Source organism: Salmo salar, chromosome 02 (genome assembly GCF_965601325.2).
Source record: "Salmo salar chromosome 02, fSalSal1, whole genome shotgun sequence".
Taxonomy (NCBI): domain Eukaryota; kingdom Metazoa; phylum Chordata; class Actinopteri; order Salmoniformes; family Salmonidae; genus Salmo; species Salmo salar.
The window spans coordinates 64,953,203-64,972,443 of record NC_138292.1 but is presented as its reverse complement, the minus strand read 5'-3'; the positions used below and the strand labels follow the sequence as shown (position 1 = coordinate 64,972,443).

Sequence of the window (19,241 nt, the reverse complement as noted above, 5' to 3'; positions counted from 1 at the left end):
TTTCACTCTGTCATTTAGGTTAGTATTGTGGAGTAACTATAATGTTGTTGATCCATCCTCAGTTTTCTCCTATCACAGCCATTATTAAGTTCTGTAACTATTTCAGTCACCATTGGCCTCATGGTGAAATCCCTGAGCGGTTTCCTTCCTCGCTGGCTACTGAGTTTGGAAGGACGCCTGAATCTTTGGATTGACTGGGTGTATTGATGCACCATCCAAAGTGTAATTAATAACTTCACCACGCTCAAAGAGATATTCAATGTCTGCTTTTTTATTTTTACCCATCTACCAATAGGTGCCCTTCTTTGCGTGGCATTGGATAACCTCCCTGGTCTTTGTCGTTCAATATGTGTTTGATAATTCTCTGCTCGAATGAAGGACCTTACAGATAATTGTATGTGTGGTGTACAGAGATGAGGTAGTCATACAAATATAATGTTAAACACTATTTTTGCACAGTCCATGCAACTTATGCGAGTTAAGCCAATTTTTATTCCTGAAATTATTTAGGCTTGCCATAACAAAGGGGTTTAGTACTTGACTGAAGACATTTCAGCTTTTCATTTTTAATGAATTTGTAAAAATGTCAAAAAACATAATTCCACTTTGACATTATGGGGTATTGTGTGTAACCCATTTTAAATTCAGGCTGTAACACAAGAAAATGTGGAAAAAGTCAAGGGATGTGAATACTTTCTGAAGGCACTGTAGGTTGAAAATATCAGTGAAGACACTTGCCAGCTGGTCAGCGCATGCTCTGAGTACACATCCTGGTATTCTGTCTGGCTCTGCAGCCTTCAAACCACTAATTACAGAAGAATTCAAGACAAATATAAAACCTTGTCTTATATTTCTTTACTTCAGAAAACAGTTCTACATTTAAAAACATAATTCATAAAAAAGCTAATACAAAATTCCTGTACAATAGGGACATTTCAGACCATAATTCAAAAGTGAACATGCTTCCTTCCCTGCTATTTTGCAATGCAACCTATAATGCCGCACTGCTTTGAAATAGTTGAAACAAGGGGAATGTATTTAATGCTAGAACAGGCTTTGCCTTACTTTCTTCAGTGACATCACTGACTACAGTCTATGGAAACCCATTCCATCCAATGTCATTCAGACTACTATGAATTTAGGTTTCTATGAAAACAATGTGCAATAAACATCCCAATAAAGAAATGGAATGTAACCATTGCTAGACTACTAAGTGGAAGGAATGTGTCATGGTGAATGAATGTTAGTTTGTTTGACCCCGTGTCTAAGTTACCCCAGCAAGAGTCGTTACTAAAAGTAGACTTCTTCAAATGGCCCAAGTCGGCCCTCTAGAGTTGATATGAGGCTGGTACAGCTATGTCTGTGCTACACTAACCTTATCCCCAGGCTAACAGCTAGAGCGAGAGAGAGAGACAGCTGGTGGACAAGACTAGTGCTACAGTATATCCACTTTGTGCAGCTATCATTCACATCAAGTCATTTCTTTAACGCTGACTAAATAAACGAAGGAATCATCCCCCACACAGACACCTTATTAGTAGGTGTTTTTACCACAGTGTAGACTGAGTTCAACAGTCCTTTGAGGAAAACAAACACATGAACAACAGATAAGACGATCCAACTAAGTGGTAATAAAGAAAATGCAGTGAGTGTAGTAGTGGACCATAGTAGTGGACCATTTAAACCACCAGTGGTGCCAGAAGGACCGGGGTAGTGGTGGTGGCTGAGGGTTCGATGCCCGGGACCAGGGGCCTTTCTGGGTCAGGGGGAGGACAGGCCTTGTTGAAGCGGAGGTCCAGGATGTGTTTCTGCAGGTGTCTGATCCAGTCCTCCTGTACTGACTGAGATCCATGGAACACTGCCTCACAGAACCTGAGGGATGGAATAGAACAGAAAGCAAGAGAGAGAAGGTTGGTTAATATTAATATACAAACAGACATTCTGTGAAACATTGTGGAACCCGTAGTGCCGAGACCCTCGTACGATGCCAACAATAAATCATACACGTGTGTGACCTCAGGCAATCTGAGTTCAGCGCACATTGAACTATCAGCGTTTTGGCAATCAGCTCACCTGCACTTGAGGGTGTACTCTTTGCCCACTTGTTTGACCAGAGGAGTGGAGGGAGGCCTGGGAACCAGGGAAGGGATGTTTCCTGACCGGGGGGGTTGTTGAGAGCTGCCGTCTCCCTCTGCTCCCTCCGTATGGGCGGTGTGTTTAGGGACCCGCCGCTCAAAACCTGGCAGACGGGTTGGAAAGGGGTTTAAAATCAGAGTCTACCATAGCTCAACGTTGGTTATATCAGAGGGCTTACAGGTAGAAAGTTCTGTAGGGTGTGTGTGTGTACATGCACGTTTGAGTCAGTTCACATCTCTCACCTCTAGGAGAGCGTATGTGGTTGAAGTCTCCTCTAGCCCCCTGGGACTGCGTATGAGTGACGGTATGATGGTGATATGACGAGTGTCCCGTCTCCCCCTGTGACCTTTGACCTTGAGCTGTCCTGGACGAACCCCCGGCGACCCTGGCCACCTCTCGGCCCGCCCTGCGCCCCAGCCCCGCAGCCCTCTGGGCTCCCGAGGAGAAGGAGCCTGAGTCTGTGGAGGGAGAGTGGGACGGGGCGTTCCTCTGGAAGGGGGAAAGAAATCAAGTGTTTGGTGAAATAGTTTTCCCTCTAAGTTGGACAGAATCATCTACATTCACCTGGATTGGTTGTAGAAATAGCATACAGCACACACACACAGACTGATGTTAGCAACTACAGAGCACTGTTATTCTATTGGTGTCAACCTGCTGCTTTCCTCTCAACTTAAATCAAGAACTGGTTAGAGAACGTCCACTCATCTAGTCTCCCCAAGCCTCAGCTACTGTTTAGAAAAGCAAGGACGAAACCCAGCCGCTCTCCGAGACTGAGTTGAAGCACTCCTGCCACCCAACTAAGCAGCTGGAAAGTGCCTAAACGTCATGCACTTGAGGGGATGTGATTGTCACTTGCTTAATCCAAGATTTGGTGATCAGCCCCACTGCCACAGAGCAATTAGATCCAAACCTAATGGGCGCTATACTTAACCAATAAGGCCAGAGGGGGTGTGGTATATGGCTAATATACCACGGCTAAGGGCTGTTCTTATGCACGACGCAACATGGAGTGCCTGGACACAGCCCTTAGCCGTGGTATATTGGCCATATACCACAAACCGCCAAGGTGCCTTATTGCTATTATAAACTGGTTACAAATATAATTAGAACAGTAAAAATAAATGTTTTGTCATACCTGTGGTATATGGTCTGATATACCACGACTATCAGCCAATCAGCATTCAGGGCTCGAACCAGCCAGTTTGTAATAGCAGATGTAACACTCACCTTAAACCTGATGTTGAGGTCACCGTCGCGGTACTGGCGGTGGATCTCCGCGGCCTTGCGGGGCTGCCTCTGGATCCAGGCGCTGAGCAACTCGATGGGGGAGGCCTTCACACCCTCTGCCCTCCACTCCTTAACCCCCAGCTGGCGGAGGTGGGCCCGGGCGTGGCTCGCCAGCGCCGTGCGGTTCTCAAAGTCAAAGCCGCACAGCTCGCAGCACGCATCCCCGGCTGGAAGGAGAGAAGAGGACTTGAAAACAGACGTTTGACAGTTGAAGCGTTTCACGTGATAAACGTTTCTATTTCAGCACTAATTACTAGGCAGGTTACCTAGTTGATTTTCTTTTACTAATAATGAAATCAGTCACCTTTGGAAAGAGCTTCTGCTAAATACAATTGCCATCACAACTGCAATGGAAAACAGTTGCCTGCCACAAATAACCTGGCTGAGATCCGCTGGTCTTTACTTAGGCGTGAGCACTGTTAGTTTACCAGACTGGGAGGATCCATTCTTATCAGGGGAAGGCTTGTCGTTGAGGGAGTAGTCCAGTGGAGGAGTGAACGTCCTCTTAGAGCCCTGGGGAGCCCACGAAGGCTCCAAGAACCTCCTGTGATTGGCCCAGGCTGGGCCAGCGCTGGAGTGAGTAGACGCTGGCTCCCTCTTGACCTACAACACAACACATCTTTACTGATCCATTTCAACAGGTTTTTAGCCATCACAGCCCCCAATCAGCAGCTGGCCCTAAAGAACTGTCAAAGACTTCAGCCACCCAAGTCATAGACTGTTCTCTCTGCAAGTGGTACCGGAGCGCCAAGTCTGGGACCAAAAGGCTCCTTAACAGCTTCTACCTCCCAAGCCATAAAACCGCTGAACAGTTAATCAAATGGCTAGCTGGACTATTTACATTGACCCCTTATGTTATTAATAATCATTTTTTCCACTGACTCTCTTGTACAGGCTTGATGTACACTCACTGGACTCTAACCACACACACACACACACACGTATATTCACGCCACGCACACAGACACACACACACAAACAAACACGCTGCTGTTACTCTGTTCATTATCTATGCATAGTCACTTTACCCCTACCTACATGAACATATTACCTCTATTAGCTCAACTAACCTTCACCCCCACACATTGACACGGTACCGGTACCCCTTGTATATAGCCTCGTTGTTATTTTTTTGTGTCGTTTTTGTGTCGTTACTGACGTTAAACAAAAATTCAAAGGGCAGTAAGGCACATTTCCGCATATGACCAAATTCAAATGTTTTTGCTTACTGTTTCATACACATCTGTGCTTTTACGAAGAAAAACATTTACATTTTAGTCATTTAGCAGACGCTCTTATCCAGAGCAACTTACAGTAGTGAATGCATACATTTCATTTCATACATTTGCTTTCTTTACGTACTGGCCCCCTGTGGGAAACGAACCCACAACCCTGGCGTTGCAAACACCATGCTCTACCAACTGAGCTACAGGGAAGGCTAAACGCATGTAGGTATGAGGATTCTACGTTTAAATGCGTAGCTACATCCATTGTAACAAGAAGATGACCATGGTGGTCATGTCAAAAACAGCTGACTCATGGCTCAATGGTTGTGAGTTCTCCCTATCTCGATAGATACAGTTGAAGTTGGAAGTTCACATACACTTAGGTTGGAGTCATTAAAACTCATTTTTCAACCACTCCACATATTTCTTGTTAACAAACTATAGATTTGGCAAGTTGGTTAAGATATCTACCTTGTGTATGACAAGTAATTTTTCCAACAATTGTTTACAGACAGATTATTTCACTTACAATTCACCGTATCACAATTCCAGTGGGTCAGAAGTTTACAAACACTAAGTTGACTGTGCCTTTAAACAGCTTGGAAAATTCCAGAAAATGATGTCATGGCTTTAGAAGCTTCTGATTGACTCAAATGATGTCAATTAGCCTATTGGAGGTGTACCTGTAGATGTATTTCAAGGCCTACCTTCAAACTCAGTGCCTCTTTGCTTGACATCATAGGAAAATCAAAAGACATCAGCCAAGACCTAAAAAAAAAAAAAAAAAAAAAAATTCTAAGTCTGCTTCATCCTTGGGAGCAATTTCTAAAACGCCTGAAGGTACCACGGTCATCTGTACAAACAATAGTACGCAACTATAAACACCATGGAACCACGCAGCCGTCATACCGCTCAGGAAGGAGACGTGTTCGGTCTCCTAGAGATGAACATACTTTGGTGCGAAAAGTGCAAATCAATCTCAGAACAGCAGCAAAGGACCTTGTGAAGATGCTGGAGGAAACAGGTACAAAAGTATCTTTATCCACAGTAAAACGAGTCCTATATCGACATAACCTGAAAGGCCGCTCAGCAAGGAAGAAGCCACTGCTCCAAAACCGCCAAAAAAAAGCCAGACTACGGTTTGCAACTGCACATGGGGACAAAGATCGTACTTTTTGGAGAAATGTCCTCTGGTCTGATGAAAGAAAAACATAACTGTTTGGCCATAATGACCATCGTTATGTTTGGAGGAAAAAGGAGGAGGCATGCAAGCCGAAGAACACCATCCCAACCGTGAAGCACTGGGGTGGCAGCATCATGTTGTGGGGGTGCTTTGCTGCAGGAGGGACTGGTGCACTTCACAAAATAGATGGCATCATGAGGATGGAAAATTATGTAGATATAGTGAAGCAACATCTCAAGACATCAGTCAGGAAGTTAAAGCTTGGTCACAAATAGGTCTTCCAAATGGAGAACGACCCCAAGCATACTTCCAAAGTTGTGGCAAAATGGCTTAAGAACAACAAAGTCAAGGTATTGGAGTGGCCATCACAAAGCCCTGACCTCAATCCCATAGAAAATTTGTGGGCAGAACTGAAAAAGCGTGTGCGAGCAAGGAGGCCTACAAACCTGACTCGGTTACACCAGCTCTGTCAGGAGGAATGGGCCTAAATTCACCCAACTTATTGTGGGAAGCTTGTGGAAGGCTACCCGAAACGTTTGACCCAAGTTAAACAATTTAAAGGCAATGCTACCAAATACTAATTGAGCGCATGTAAACTTCTGACCCACTGGGAATGTGATGAAATAAATCATTCTCCCTGTATGTATGTATGTATGTATGTATGTATGTATGTATGTATGTATATAAATAACACACACACTACCGTTCAAAAGCTTGGGGTCACTTAGAAATGTCCTTGTTTTTGAAAGAAAAGCACATTTTTTTGACCATTAAAATAACTTCAAATTGATCAGAAATACAGTGTAGACATTGTTAATATTGTAAATGACTATTGTAGCTGGAAAAAGCAGATTTTTTATGGAATATCTACATAGGTGCACAGAGGCCCATTATCAGCAACCATCACTCCTGTGTTCCAATGGAACATTGTGTTAGCTAATCCAAGTTTATCATTTTAAAAGGCTAATTTATCATTAGAAAACCATTTTGCAATTATTTTAGCACATCTGAAAACTTTTGTTCTCATTAAAGAAGCAATAAAACTGGCCTTCTTTAGACTAGTTGAGTATTTTTTTATTTATTTTTTTAACAACTGCAACCTGGCCAAGATAAAGCAAAGCAGTGCGACACAAACAACAACACAGAGTTACACATGGAATAAACAAGCGTACAGTCAATAACACAATAGAAAAAAAAGAGTCTATATACAGTGTGTGCAAATGGCATGAGGAGGTATGGCAATAAATAGGCCATAGTAGCAAGTAACACTGGAGTGATAGATGAGCAGATGATAATGTGCAAGTAGAAATACTGGTGTGCAAAAGAGCAGCAAAGTGAATAAAAACAATATGGGGATGAGGTAGGTAGATTGGGTGGGCTATTTACAGATGGACTATGTACAGCTGCAGCGATCGGTTAGCTGGAGTATCTGGAGCATCAGCATTTGTGGGTTTGATTACAGGCTCAAAATGGCCAGAAACAAAGGACTTTCTTCTATTCTTGTTCTGAGAAATGAAGGCAATTCCATGCGAGAAATTGCCAAGAAACTGAAGATATCGTACAATGCTGTGTCCTACTCCCTTCACAGAACAGTGCAAACTGGCTCTAACCAGAATAGAAAGAGGAGTGGGAGGCCCCGGTTCACAACTGAGCAAGAGGACAAGTACATTAGAGTGTCTAGTTTGAGAAACAGATGCCTCACAAGTCCTCAACTGGCAGCTCCATTAAATAGTACCCGCAAAACACCCGTCTCAACCTCAACAGTGAAGAGGCGACTCCGGGATGCTGGCCTTCTAGGCAGAGTTGCAAAGAAAAAGCCATATCTCCGTCTAGTGTCTGTGTTCTTTTGCCCATCTTAATCTTTTAGTTTTCTTGGCCAGTCTGAGATATGGCTTTTTCTTTGCAACTCTGCCTAGAAGGCCAGCATCCCTGAGTCGCCTCTTCACTGTTGACGTTGAGACTGGTGTTTTGCGGGTATTAACTGTCCAGAGTCATATTTGCTTGCGATGCACATCACTTTATTATCAGAGCGTGCCAGTGGACTTCTGGTAAGTATGCTTTAGTGAGAAAGTGTTGGGATCAGGTACAACTATGTTTACCTACCCTCAAAATTAATATTTATGAGCAAATTCCCCCCACCCACAAATTCTCACCTCAATGCATTTTTTGAAAATTTGAAGGGGTTGGGCTGAAATTGTGGTTGAGAGTTACCCTTTAAACAGAAGTTATGATTCGCCCCTTAGTGCCTTGCTCGAGGGCACAACCGCAGCAGGTAGGTAGCACATGATGAGATATTGACCTGCCCTCCATTGCCAACTGGACTGCACACATACACGCACTCACCTGGGTGGCAGTGGCACTGCCCTCCTTCAGCAGGATGTCTCTCAGCAGGTCGATGGGCGACTCGTTGACAGACCACATGACTCCCAGCTGGCGCAGGTGGGAGCGGGCGTGGCAAGACAGGGCCTTGCGGCTGTCAAAGAACTGGCCACAGAATTCACAGGTGATCATGAGCTCCTGGTCTGAACCTGGGGAAGGGAAAGGGAGGGAGGGATTTGTCCCTTGACATGTCTCTGCATTTAGCTATGCTGCTTTGACTGAATGGATGGTCAATGGTCTGAGTGCAGTTATTCAATGCTAAAACAGAAAAGCACAAATAGAAGAGGGAATTTGACACCAAACAAATTAGAAACCACAGAATTTATACCACTTGGTCAAAAAGATAGGACCCCACATCTTACCGGACTTGAAGGACTGGCCATTTTTGGCCCACTTCTGAGATCCCTGAGATCCATTACTGCTGCTGTACCCCCCAAGCGGACTGGAGAACCCCACATCCAGCTCCATCTCCAGGGGCTCCGGCTTGGGATAGACCGGGGTGGAGCCCTTCTTGGCCTTGGACCTGGGATTGTGGCTGGAGGCCAAGGGGCTGAGGTGGGCGTTAGCTGGGGATCTAGCTGGAGACCTGGCTGGGGCTGGAGACTGAGAAGGGGTCTTGGTGGTGGTGTTACTGGGTCGTACTGATGCAGCGGCCGCAAGCACGCCGCTGCTGACCAGCTGCTGGACTGTGTCGATGGCCGACGCCTTGCCCAGGAGGTCGGTGACGCCGAGCTGGCGCAGGTGAGAGCGGGAGTGGCTCGCTAGGCCTTTGCGGTTCTCAAACTCCTCACCGCACAACACACAGGTGAACTCACCTGTATTTCAAATAATATGTTTTTGATGAAGGTTTTATCATTTACCTTTCTTGTTCTGTTCTTTGAATTGTGACATCCCTTTAAAATGACTTAAACTAAAATTACTAAATTTGACTTAAAATATGACTTAAACTAAATGGATGTACCAATCGCAGATTGCCCCTTTAAAAATAACTTGAAACTCACCTGTGTTGAGCCTATGATCCTGTGGAGCGGTTCCTTCTGATGCGGAGGGCTTGGGCCGTTTGTTGGAGGGAGGCTGGTGAAGGGAGGAGGAGGGGGATCCTTTAAGTCTAGCAGGCGATGTGGACGAACCAGAGCCGGAGGGCCATTTGTTAGAGTTAGAAGACATAGAAGGGTTATAGACGTTGAGACCTTCACTTGCTATAGGTTGGAGGTCTTCCGCTTCCATGATCTGGTAGAGGAATTCTATTGGTCCTCCTTTCGTCTCGGTGTTTTCGGTGATGCCGAACTGGCGCAAGTGGGCCCGGCAGTGACTGGCCAGGCCTTTGCGGGACTCGTACCAAGCGCCACACAATTGGCACACATGCACCTCGTCATTGGTGTCCATCGCTGTAGAGGCAGGGAAGGAGCCAGAGACTGGTGTTAGAATGTGCCATGTTATACTTGAGGTTAATAATGTCATTACATAAGAACAGAAATATCTATCTGTATACATGTAATGGTACAACGTTCAATTCCACAAATATAATAGGCCTAATATGTGACTTCCTGATGAGAAACATCTAATAACGAAACACTTAAAATATCCACTCCAATCGAAAACACCCAGGCCGAGACTTACCCAGGGTGAGAGGGGCATCCGTCTCCTGCGGTGCCCAGGCAGGCTTGGCTGAGGCCAGGCTCGCTCCCCCTGAGGGCGATGGTGACTTGCCTGCTGTTAAGAACGACGACATGGAAGATTGCCGGGGCTTGGCCAAAACTGTCCCTTTACGAGCTACCTTGGATATATTATTCTGTGGGGTTGTCATTACTTTGGCCCTACCCCCAAGAGGGGACTCCTTCTGGGAGATGAGTGTCCCTGACCCCTTGGGTTTTTTGGGTGAAGAGTAGACGGGTTTGGGTGGGTGCATGGAACCGTCCCTGTCCTGAATCAGCTGGTAGAGTAAGTCGATGGGAGCTCCGCTGTTGTCCGAGACAGCCACGCCGAGCTGACGGAGGTGGAGTCTGGCGTGACTGGAGAGACCCCGCCGCGTCTCGAAGTAGGTCCCGCACACCTCACACATAACCGGGGCCGGGGCTGAGGGACAAGAGAGAGAGGAGGGAGGAGGAAGGGAAGAAAAGAGAGAGGAGGAAGGGAAGAGAGAGAGGAGGAAGGGAAGAGAGAGAGAGGAGGAAGGGAAGAGAGAGAGAGGAGGAAGGGAAGGGAAGAGAGAGAGGAGGAAGGGAAGAGAGGAAGTGGTACAGAGGAAATAGTAAGCGTGTAAATCCTGAGACATTCTGAATCTGAGGCAAAACGATGCTTCTAATCAAAAATGGTTCCAACTGGCTCAGACTATAATTCATGCACACCTTCTCTTTTCCTCTATTTGTTCTTACCCTCTTCTTTTGTGTTCTCCATGAGTGCGGGTGACTGGTATGACTTTGATTCCAGGGTTGAAGATGGAACTAGCCTAGGATGTTGTCTTCTTCTGTACATAAGATAATTGAGGGAGGGGAAATGGAGAGAAAACATATGGTGTATGTCTTAGCAGCTCATTGGTTAGAAAGTAACTGAAACAGCATGCTGCATCCAGTCAATTCAGACCACTCTGATTTGGTCATAATGTAAGTTCCCAGACAGTTCCAACTCGAGGGCTGTCAAACTTCTTGAATGACACTCAGACCAGCAACAGCAGCTGAGCTGAGTTCCCTTTCAATAGATGTAAACAGAGATAGGAGTTAATTTGCTCAGTTGGTAGCTAGCTAGCTGCCATAACGATTTGATAATACAATTCCACAGCTTGGCTATCAGACTCAACTTAACAAAAAAGAATACGTAAACTGGTAACGTTATTGTAGTTTGTTAGCTAAATGACTGCACTTTGCTAGGTAAGGTTAGCTTGCTGGCTAGTTAGCAAGTTAGGTTTGTTGAAAACTGGATTTGTCAGAGAAGAGGATACTTCACAATAAGACATGATAGGTAGATAAGAACTTAACTAGTTAAACAGAACAGAACTCACCGAAAATATACAATATTATCCTCTTGAACAATTTAACTCGACAATTTAACCCATGTTCCACCATCAGCGCCTGTGAAGGGTTTACAGCAATCGTTTCCGGGTCAAAATATTTACTCATACAAATTAAAAGTCATCGTTTTAAATCTGTCGATTGAGCATTAAAAAAGTATAATATAATGTGGTGTCATTCCACAGCAACACTTTTGTGTATACATATTGTAATATCAGAAAGGGTTTTGAATTTAAATTAATCACACAACAAGCTATCTAATTCGATTGACATTTATTTTAACGACTTCTCTGGCAACTTTTATTTTGAAAACAAAATCTTTTAAAACGTATAGGGAAAGTCCTTTCTTCCGGATTAGCGGCTTTCACGCCATTGCAGTAAACAGCAACACAAACTCTTTAGTCCTTTCACAAGAAACGTAAGTATGTATTAGATACTTCGACTATCACTCCATGCATGTTATGCTTAGTGTATTTTCAGCTGCTAATATGTCGCTACTTTTGCTGTGGTTGCAAAGAGTTGCAGACAAAAGAAACCGGCTAACAACTAACGTTAGCTAGGCATTGTGGGTCAATCCTCCGTGTACTTGTGGCTTGTGGCCTCTGTTTTACTAACTGGTTCTTTGTCCCTTTGAACAGTTTGGTGGGGGATTGGCACCTTGTTAGCCAATTAGCTAGCTAGTTGTAATGTAACTAGCTGCATAGATGGCTACTAAATGAATGCATACAATACTATTGAATTGTTTCATTGTTAAACATGTATATTTAACAATCTTATAGGCATTATATAGTTTCAAGTTTGTCACGTGCTCAATAACAAGAAAAGCATTTCACTGTAAAGGTTAGTTCCAAACCCAACAATGTAGTAATAAATATCCCGACACTTGAGTGAAAAGTTACTAATTTAATGACTCAAAATTCTTTGACAAGGACCGTTGAATGTCAACCGAGTATAAAATGTCTTCATTAGGCAAGGTTTAAGGCTACACTGTAAAACCTTTGTTCTCACGCACAGCCTTGAGAACAACTGACTTGCATGTGACTAGGCTTGGTATTGGCAAGTTGATCCTGCAGCATTGTACAGCACGGTAGGTAGTACAACACTGCAGTAGAATTAAGATCCGTGTAAAAAGAAAAAAAAAAAAACCTGGAGCTTTGAGCATTATTCTGTCACTTTTGATTGAATTTTTGTATTACTTTGTATGACTGATTTACTTTTCTTTAAAAGGAGTGCGAGGCTCCTGGCCCATAGCCTACTAGACTCCACCCTATTTGCTTTGGCATATTGAGACGAAGTTCCAAACTGTATTGATTCACTGTTGATTTTCTCCTGGCTGGGTCGTTTGTCTTTCCCAGGGAGCTGTCACTGTCACCACCATGTCTGCTGGAAATGCTAAGATAGGCCAGCCGGCCCCACAGTTCAAAGCCACTGCTGTGGTGGATGGACAGTTCAAAGATATCCAGCTGTCTGACTACATAGGTAAGGACTTTATGATTTTCTCTAAATGACCATTTTATTTGCAGGTCAGTTTACAGGTTACCTTCTAACTAAAAAGTTGCTGAAACATCAATGTTACCATGGTTACTCCATGGATATCAGTCTGAAAGAAGCCGATGTCAAAGGAGGCAGTAGTCTATGCAAGCCAGAATGTTGTATACAATTATATTTGAGGTTACTTTACTGGTTGTACTTGCTGTTGGTACTTTTGGTGGTAGGTCCAAATGTAACCGAAAGTAGTCGGACCACAGCACGTTTCCTCGCAACCAGCTGGCAGTGTTTTCCTTTTGGCCTGGTTTGGTTAGACTCGGCCGTATTGTGCAAGTGTTTGTCACACGCGAATTGCGTCAGTATTGAAATTTAAAATCGGAGGTACAAATAGTTATACAGACCAGTGTACTGAAAGTCGGGTTAATAACACTACTCTGGATATTGTCTAAATTTGAGTAGCTGAAGGACAAACCGCACAGACAACAGGTAGAGCAAGTTTAAATGTAATTTTATTCAACATTCTGGCTTGAAATGACCATTTACACACATTTTCACGTCACAGGCTCTATATACCAATTTGTTTTTACAGCCTGATTAATCAGACTAACTACTGAGCTAAGGGTCTTTATTGTCTTTAACAACCATGCAGAACTACTCATGATGCCAGTTATAACAAGGCCAGTCAGCCGTGTGTGTGCAGGGTACAGAATAGTTAATATTCTGATTGGCTAGAATGTAACTGTCTTATGTCACCATCCAGGATGCAAGTACATATCTTCAGAAGAATAGGCTATAGAGTAGTGAATACACTACTGGCACCTGGAGCCAAATCGGCTACTCTGTGTTTTTGCTGTCCCAAGAGACTAGGCCAACATGTACCCAAACACACACACTTCTGACTCCTCTCCTGCATGTGTCCCCTCCAGGGAAGTACGTGGTGTTCTTCTTCTACCCGCTGGACTTCACTTTCGTGTGCCCCACTGAGATCGTGGCCTTCAGTGACCAGGCTGAGGAGTTCCGCAAGATCGGCTGTGAGGTCATCGGCGCCTCCACAGACTCTCACTTCAGCCACCTGGCCTGGTAAGAACTGGATAAGACTTTTGAGCATTGAGTTTGTCATTTCTGTTGACGTGAACTTTAAAGGCATGGAGACATACAGTAGGGTTGAATATTCCTGCACCTGACAGAACCTTGATCAGAATGGTCAAGAGGCTGACCTATTTCAACTGATAACAAATGTACCTGTGCATTTCTGTCAGTGAAAGATACTTTCCAGTTGTCCATCTGCCAATTGTAAAAAATGTAAAATAAAAATGTATAAATTAAACAGCCAGAGCATGGGAGTGTACTCAAATGCCTATCTCGTCTCTGCCAGCTGTACTGCCTAGTGGTGATAAGTGCCATAGCTCTTAGAAGAACTAACGTTCACTGGACTCAATCCAACAAGGGGTTTTAGAATCCTATGTAGTTTACATTTGCATGAATTGTTCATTTACTTTGACTATTACTGTGTGAATGTCAGTCTTCAGAATTCTTAATTTGACTTTGTTACTATGTGATGCTCACTACATCCTTAATGAAGCGTAAACAAGGGCTGTATTTGAGTTTGATATGATGACATTGTGCCCTTTCGCTCCCTCCCTATAGGATCAACACCCCCAGGAAGCAGGGTGGTTTGGGACCAATGAACATCCCCCTTGTGGCTGACCTCACCCAGTCTATCTCCAGAGACTACGGAGTGCTGAAGGAGGACCAGGGCATCGCTTACAGGTCAGTTATTTACGACACTGCCGTCAGTAGTGTGTATGTGAAACCTCTGTATACAAGGTGCCATTTGAATTTTAGTGTTGTTAAAGGTTGTTAAATGAATGTGTATATTTTGCATTTGATTCACTTTCATGTTGGGTGACTTTTTGATTTGACTTGTATTGAATATTGATTCAAGCATGTAGTCTCAGATGCCCCATGTGGCCTTCTGACCCTCTCACTGTTTCCTCTCTCCCTCACTCTTTCTCAGGGGTCTGTTTGTGATTGACGACAAGGGCATCCTGAGGCAGATCACCATCAATGACCTGCCAGTGGGCCGCTCTGTGGATGAGACCCTGCGTCTGGTGCAGGCCTTCCAGCACACAGACAAATACGGAGAGGGTAAGCGATTAGCAGGTTTTACATGTTTTTGCTTCCTAGTTCTTACTTCAAGAACCAGCACAGGGCTCTACAGTGGGACCACTTTACTCGCATATGCTGTAAAATATTTACCTGTGGGACCTAGAATTTTTGTGTCCATATTTTTTTGACACGTGGGCTCTTTCTAAAAATATGTATGTGTTTATTTATTTATAGATCTTTTTTTAATAAAGTATGTGTAGAGCCCTGCAGCATCTGGATCTAGTCTTATTGTTATGCACACAGGACACTTCCAACACTTTTTTTTTTTTTTTTTTTTTTTTTTGCCATGAAGTCATTCAGTTAAGAGCAAGCTATCATTTCTCTTTACAACACCTAATACCATTTCATTAGTCTCTTTTTTTTTTATTATTTTTTTTATATGGGAGGTCACTTTCAAACATGTGGAATGTGTTTGGAAAACATGGAGTTTTTACCATTGGTTAAGAATTGTTGGAATATTCCATGTCAGTGTGACTCATCCTGGGCTTGTCCCTCTCTTCCTGTGATAGTGTGTCCCGCTGGCTGGAAGCCAGGCAGGGACACCATCGTCCCCGACATCCAGAAGAGCAAGGAGTTCTTCTCCAAACAGTGACAACACAACAGAGCCTCCGGGTGTGTCCAAAATGGCACCCTATATAGTGCATATGGGCCCCGGTCAAAAGTAGTGCACTTTATAGTGAATAGGGTGCCATTTCCGACCCACGCTCAGTCTCTCCTGAGATGTCCTAGCACTTACCTTTAGATGGGAAGTCCTCCCTTTAGCTGCAGTCTCTTGGTGTCCAACCCACACGTATACATCTTAAGTATTAAAGAATTTGTTAGACTCCCACTCTTCTATCTTGACATTGTTACAAAATCTTGTATCTGTATGACAAATAAGCTACTGGTGGAAAGTTTATTCTAGTCCCAAGCACTGAAAGTATGTTTTGTTTGTACTCTTTTCTCAAGTGTTAGAAAAAAGCATGGAATATTTTGTACTTAACAATTGTTAACTACTCAGTCTACTATCACAGGACATTAATAACAACAAATGGGAAAATAATGATTTACATGTTGGCAGTGTTTTTGTCTGAAAAATAAAACTAAGTGGAGGTTGTTTGTTGTCATGTGTGAAATTTAGTTTTGACCACTAGGTGGAGCTCTATCGCCACTTTGCCAGATTCTCTCCTAAGTCCGTTGACAGATCTGCTTCAACAATGGTAGGTGGTGATATAATAAAGATTTTGTAAGATTGTGTAATGTGGAGAATTCCCAGCACAGTCTTAATCAGTAGGATGTCCTGCACCCTAGATTGGATTCCTTGAAGCTGGCTGCGTTATAAAAGCGCTGTCAGTCATCAGATGACACCTTTTGTATAGAGTTGATATCAATAAGGCTGTCCTAGTTGGTCTCCAAATAAATGCAAAGAACCTACTGCTCTCTGCATCCAACCTCTACCCTGCCTTCCCTAGATCATTGGCTAACTGTTCAGAGGATATGTTCTAGGGCCTAGCTCTCGTTAAGATCTGTAATATGGCTGTCTTCCTTTGGATGGAGTTGAATTAAGATATCTTTATTCGAGCTCTGCTGATATCAATGATATGGCCTTCGTTTGGTCTACATTAGTCCTACACGTTTCCTGTTTAACTTATTGCCAAGGCTATTTGCTTAGTTTACATTAAACTTTGAATGTTCAAAGACCAGAAAATTACTCCCACGTAGCCTATCAATGTTCAGTTTCCTTTCTCATATCAGCAAAGGACATCGTTTGCTTTGCTGGAAAATTGACCCATGTATTTTTATCTCGACATTAGTTTCGCATAGGGTTGTTTTGGGAACTTGAACGCTGCGGTGGCTGACAAGGGAAACTCCCCCCGTCTTTAAAAGCTTGCCATTGACAAACGTCTCTTCACACGCACGGTATGGTCTAGTAGTAAGGTCTCTCGAAAACGCGCCGCTCTACTGACGGGCAATGTAGGTGGGGGTTCACGGAAATCTTCCCCCTGCTGTGACGTGTAATTCCAAAAAAATACTATTTTTGGAATACGTATGTACGTCAGAGGGCAAACAACACAACGCGGGCACGTCTTGTACGTCAAGCCCCGTTCCTGTGTTGGTTGATTAAAAACAGAAACCGTTCCTGATGATAATTTACTGGTTAGCGTGGGAAATTTCAATGTAATTATATATCCATGTAAACAACACACCTACTTCTACTCATATGTTAACACTAAAGCTTGTCATGAACACTACAGCTGAAATGTAATATAGGCTATATCTAATTCATAGGCCTACAGCGTTCGTTGGTTTGAGAAATGTCAATGTAGTTGTGTAGAAAGGATACAATGTAAAATAGGCGAGGGTCAATTTTAAGATTTTACTTAAATATATACTGTACAAGTAAAAAAGACAGTGAGGATCAACCTGACTTAAAACAATAACTTATAAATGGAATGCATTTCACAAATGACAGTTCAAATTAATAAAAAAAAATGTAAACAGGCAAAGCCATAACTAGAGGACACTGTATATAACTTGTTCAGAATGCCCCGAGTGTTATTAGTCTTATTATTGTGCACGCGGTTTCCCATGTCCATCATACCCTGGAAACCAATAAACAATGCAAAAAAAATAACCAACTTTTGAATATTTTCAACATGAAAACACATAAATGGTAGTTCACTCAATTGCTGTCCCAACAGTGCAGTAAGTTCTGGTTGCTTTAACAAAGGAAAACAAATGTATTCCCTATTATTGTCCAGTGTTTATTTTATAGTCCATCATTTTATAGTTTTCAAAACGACTTGATCTTGGACGTCAACATGAGTTGACAGCCAGAACTGACGTGTGTCATAACTTTCTGTTTGAGTTGAGCTACCTGCTCGCGTAGGACGGAAGCTGTGCTGGAGAGCCCGGCGTTGTCTGTCTTCAGAATTTTCACCTTGTCCTCCAGGCGCGAGATGCGCTCCAGCTTGCGCTTCCGGCACTTGGTGGCTGCCAGGCGGTTCCTGAGCCTCTTGCGCTCGGCCTTGATGCGCTCCTGGTTCTCCATGTCGATTGGGGACATGCCGCAAGCTGACTCGTCGTCGCTGCTCTGCATGTCTGGGACGGTCTGGGGCTCCTCTTTCAGCCCCGAATATCGCTGTGCGTGTAGGCCTGCTCCGGCTAGCGAGTGCTGGAAGTGGTGGGATGGGTGCGCCGCGGCTTGGTGGTGCTGGTACTGGTGGTGAGGCAGGTAGCTGATGGTGGTGGAGGGGTAGCTGCTGGTTGCTGGTGTGAGGTTAGTGTGAGGGCCACAGCTGTTCAGGGTGGTGTACTCCAGGTGCTCCGGCTGCATGGAGGAACCAAACACGGTGGAGGCCACAGTGCACGTGGAGACTCCACCGGTTCCGATGGACACGTTCGGTGGCGGCATCTGGTTCATCTTGTGGAGGTCGTCCAGAGCTTTAACGAACCCGTCCGCGAAGCCCTCTTGTTCCTCTGTGATTCCCCTACTGTAGAAGTACTGCCCAGGTGTCGGTGTGGTAGTGATGACACCGTTGCTGTTCTGGATGATCAATCGCTCCAGTTCAGGAGAGGCGAGCTTCAGCGAGCCGACTTCTGATGCGCCCCCGATCGGATAGAATTCACTCTCGTTGCGCAGCTGAGCCTTGAGGCTTTGGTTCCGATAGTTCTCGGCGAAGTTCAAGTTCATGTTCTGCTTGAGGAGCTTGTAGTCGTGCAGGGCAGCGCCTGAATGACCATAAGCAGAAAGAAACGAGTCGTCATGATAGAAAGGCTGTTCCATTATTGTGGACATTATTCAAATATTGCTGGAATTCTTCAGTGTAGTAGCTGAATTTATAAGTCCAAAAAAGGGCAAGCCCTCTCGAATGTCTTTTCAGCAACCAAACGTTTCCGCAGAAGGTATAATATAATCAAGCCCAAAGTTATCAATGTAGAACAGAGCAAAACTTCCAAAATAGTGGAACTGTACTGTACCGAGTCAATAGTCGTCGGGTTTTTTTTCTTGACAGTTGTATTCAAACTGATGTCCGGTGACTAATTATTGGATTCCACACAGTCTTTCGTCCCGTTGATATTTCTTTGCGAACTGGAATGTTAGTTGTTTTCTCGCTGGTTTAAACTCGTGCTCTACCAGTGTTCATGCGATACAGGCAATTTATACACTTTATAGTGCAAGAAACGCACCGATTGGCCAGCGCTTGTTCCACGCCCTGAAACGTCAGATGCTCGATGACGTTGTTGCCAGGAACTGCTGAGATAAACAAGACTTGAGAGAGAGGAAAGTGATAGGCTACGTAAATGATTTTATACCTCTATCTGGGTTAAATGGTAGTGTTATTTGCGTCGAACCTCCACTTTCGGATTCATTTTGACTTCATA

The 19,241-nt window shown here is 44.0% G+C and overlaps 3 protein-coding genes across 6 annotated transcripts; 1 reads left to right on the top strand and 2 right to left on the bottom strand.

Annotated features, from left to right (window-relative positions):
- Nucleotides 1–838: 838 nt before the first annotated feature.
- Nucleotides 839–11,327, bottom strand: LOC106589595 (protein Wiz). Of its 2 annotated transcripts, none has more exons than XM_014179762.3 (11): nt 11,210–11,327; nt 10,587–10,678; nt 9,832–10,287; nt 9,213–9,599; nt 8,574–9,026; nt 8,176–8,360; nt 3,852–4,026; nt 3,364–3,590; nt 2,379–2,625; nt 2,074–2,239; nt 839–1,872 (listed from the first exon to the last, which is right to left on the bottom strand). In XM_014179762.3, exons 2-11 carry the CDS (start codon nt 10,606–10,608, stop codon nt 1,680–1,682), a joined length of 2,511 nt encoding a protein of 836 aa, XP_014035237.3. In that variant the 5' UTR covers nt 10,609–10,678; nt 11,210–11,327; the 3' UTR covers nt 839–1,679. The 2 variants fall into 2 exon arrangements, with proteins under 2 accessions (XP_014035237.3, XP_014035247.3); XM_014179772.3 differs by having other exon boundaries at nt 10,587–10,675; nt 11,210–11,320.
- A 243-nt stretch (nt 11,328–11,570) lies between these two features.
- Nucleotides 11,571–15,972, top strand: prdx1 (peroxiredoxin 1). Of its 2 annotated transcripts, none has more exon segments than NM_001140823.2 (6): nt 11,571–11,637; nt 12,575–12,698; nt 13,634–13,787; nt 14,355–14,477; nt 14,725–14,855; nt 15,386–15,972. In NM_001140823.2, coding segments are annotated over 5 exon segments (594 nt in total). In that variant the 5' UTR covers nt 11,571–11,637; nt 12,575–12,595; the 3' UTR covers nt 15,469–15,972.
- A 1,246-nt stretch (nt 15,973–17,218) lies between these two features.
- On the bottom strand, nt 17,219–18,995 carry junb (jun B proto-oncogene). 2 transcript variants are annotated; one of them, XM_045695721.2, is made up of 2 exons: nt 18,837–18,995; nt 17,219–18,587 (listed from the first exon to the last, which is right to left on the bottom strand). In XM_045695721.2, exon 2 carries the CDS (start codon nt 18,547–18,549, stop codon nt 17,650–17,652), a length of 900 nt encoding a protein of 299 aa, XP_045551677.1. In that variant the 5' UTR covers nt 18,550–18,587; nt 18,837–18,995; the 3' UTR covers nt 17,219–17,649. The 2 variants fall into 2 exon arrangements, with proteins under 2 accessions (XP_045551677.1, NP_001133373.1); NM_001139901.1 differs by having other exon boundaries at nt 17,219–18,969.
- Between the last annotated feature and the right edge of the window lie 246 nt (nt 18,996–19,241).

Excerpts from the sequence above, each read along its gene's own strand:
- LOC106589595 (XM_014179762.3), bottom strand. The coding sequence starts at position 10,608 with ATGGAGAACACAAAAGAAGAGG. Across the intron at positions 4,027-8,175 it reads GCAGTGCCACTGCCACCCAG|GTCAAGAGGGAGCCAGCGTC; the intron begins GTGAGTGCGTGT and ends GTTGTGTTGTAG. Across the intron at positions 3,591-3,851 it reads GAATGGATCCTCCCAGTCTG|CCGGGGATGCGTGCTGCGAG; the intron begins GTAAACTAACAG and ends CTCTCCTTCCAG.
- prdx1 (XM_014179684.3), top strand. The coding sequence starts at position 12,596 with ATGTCTGCTGGAAATGCTAAGATAGGCCAGCCGGCCCCACAGTTCAAA. Across the intron at positions 13,788-14,354 it reads CACTTCAGCCACCTGGCCTG|GATCAACACCCCCAGGAAGC; the intron begins GTAAGAACTGGA and ends CCCTCCCTATAG. Across the intron at positions 14,478-14,724 it reads GACCAGGGCATCGCTTACAG|GGGTCTGTTTGTGATTGACG; the intron begins GTCAGTTATTTA and ends ACTCTTTCTCAG.
- junb (NM_001139901.1), bottom strand. The coding sequence starts at position 18,654 with ATGTCCACAATAATGGAACAGCCTTTCTATCATGACGACTCGTTTCTT.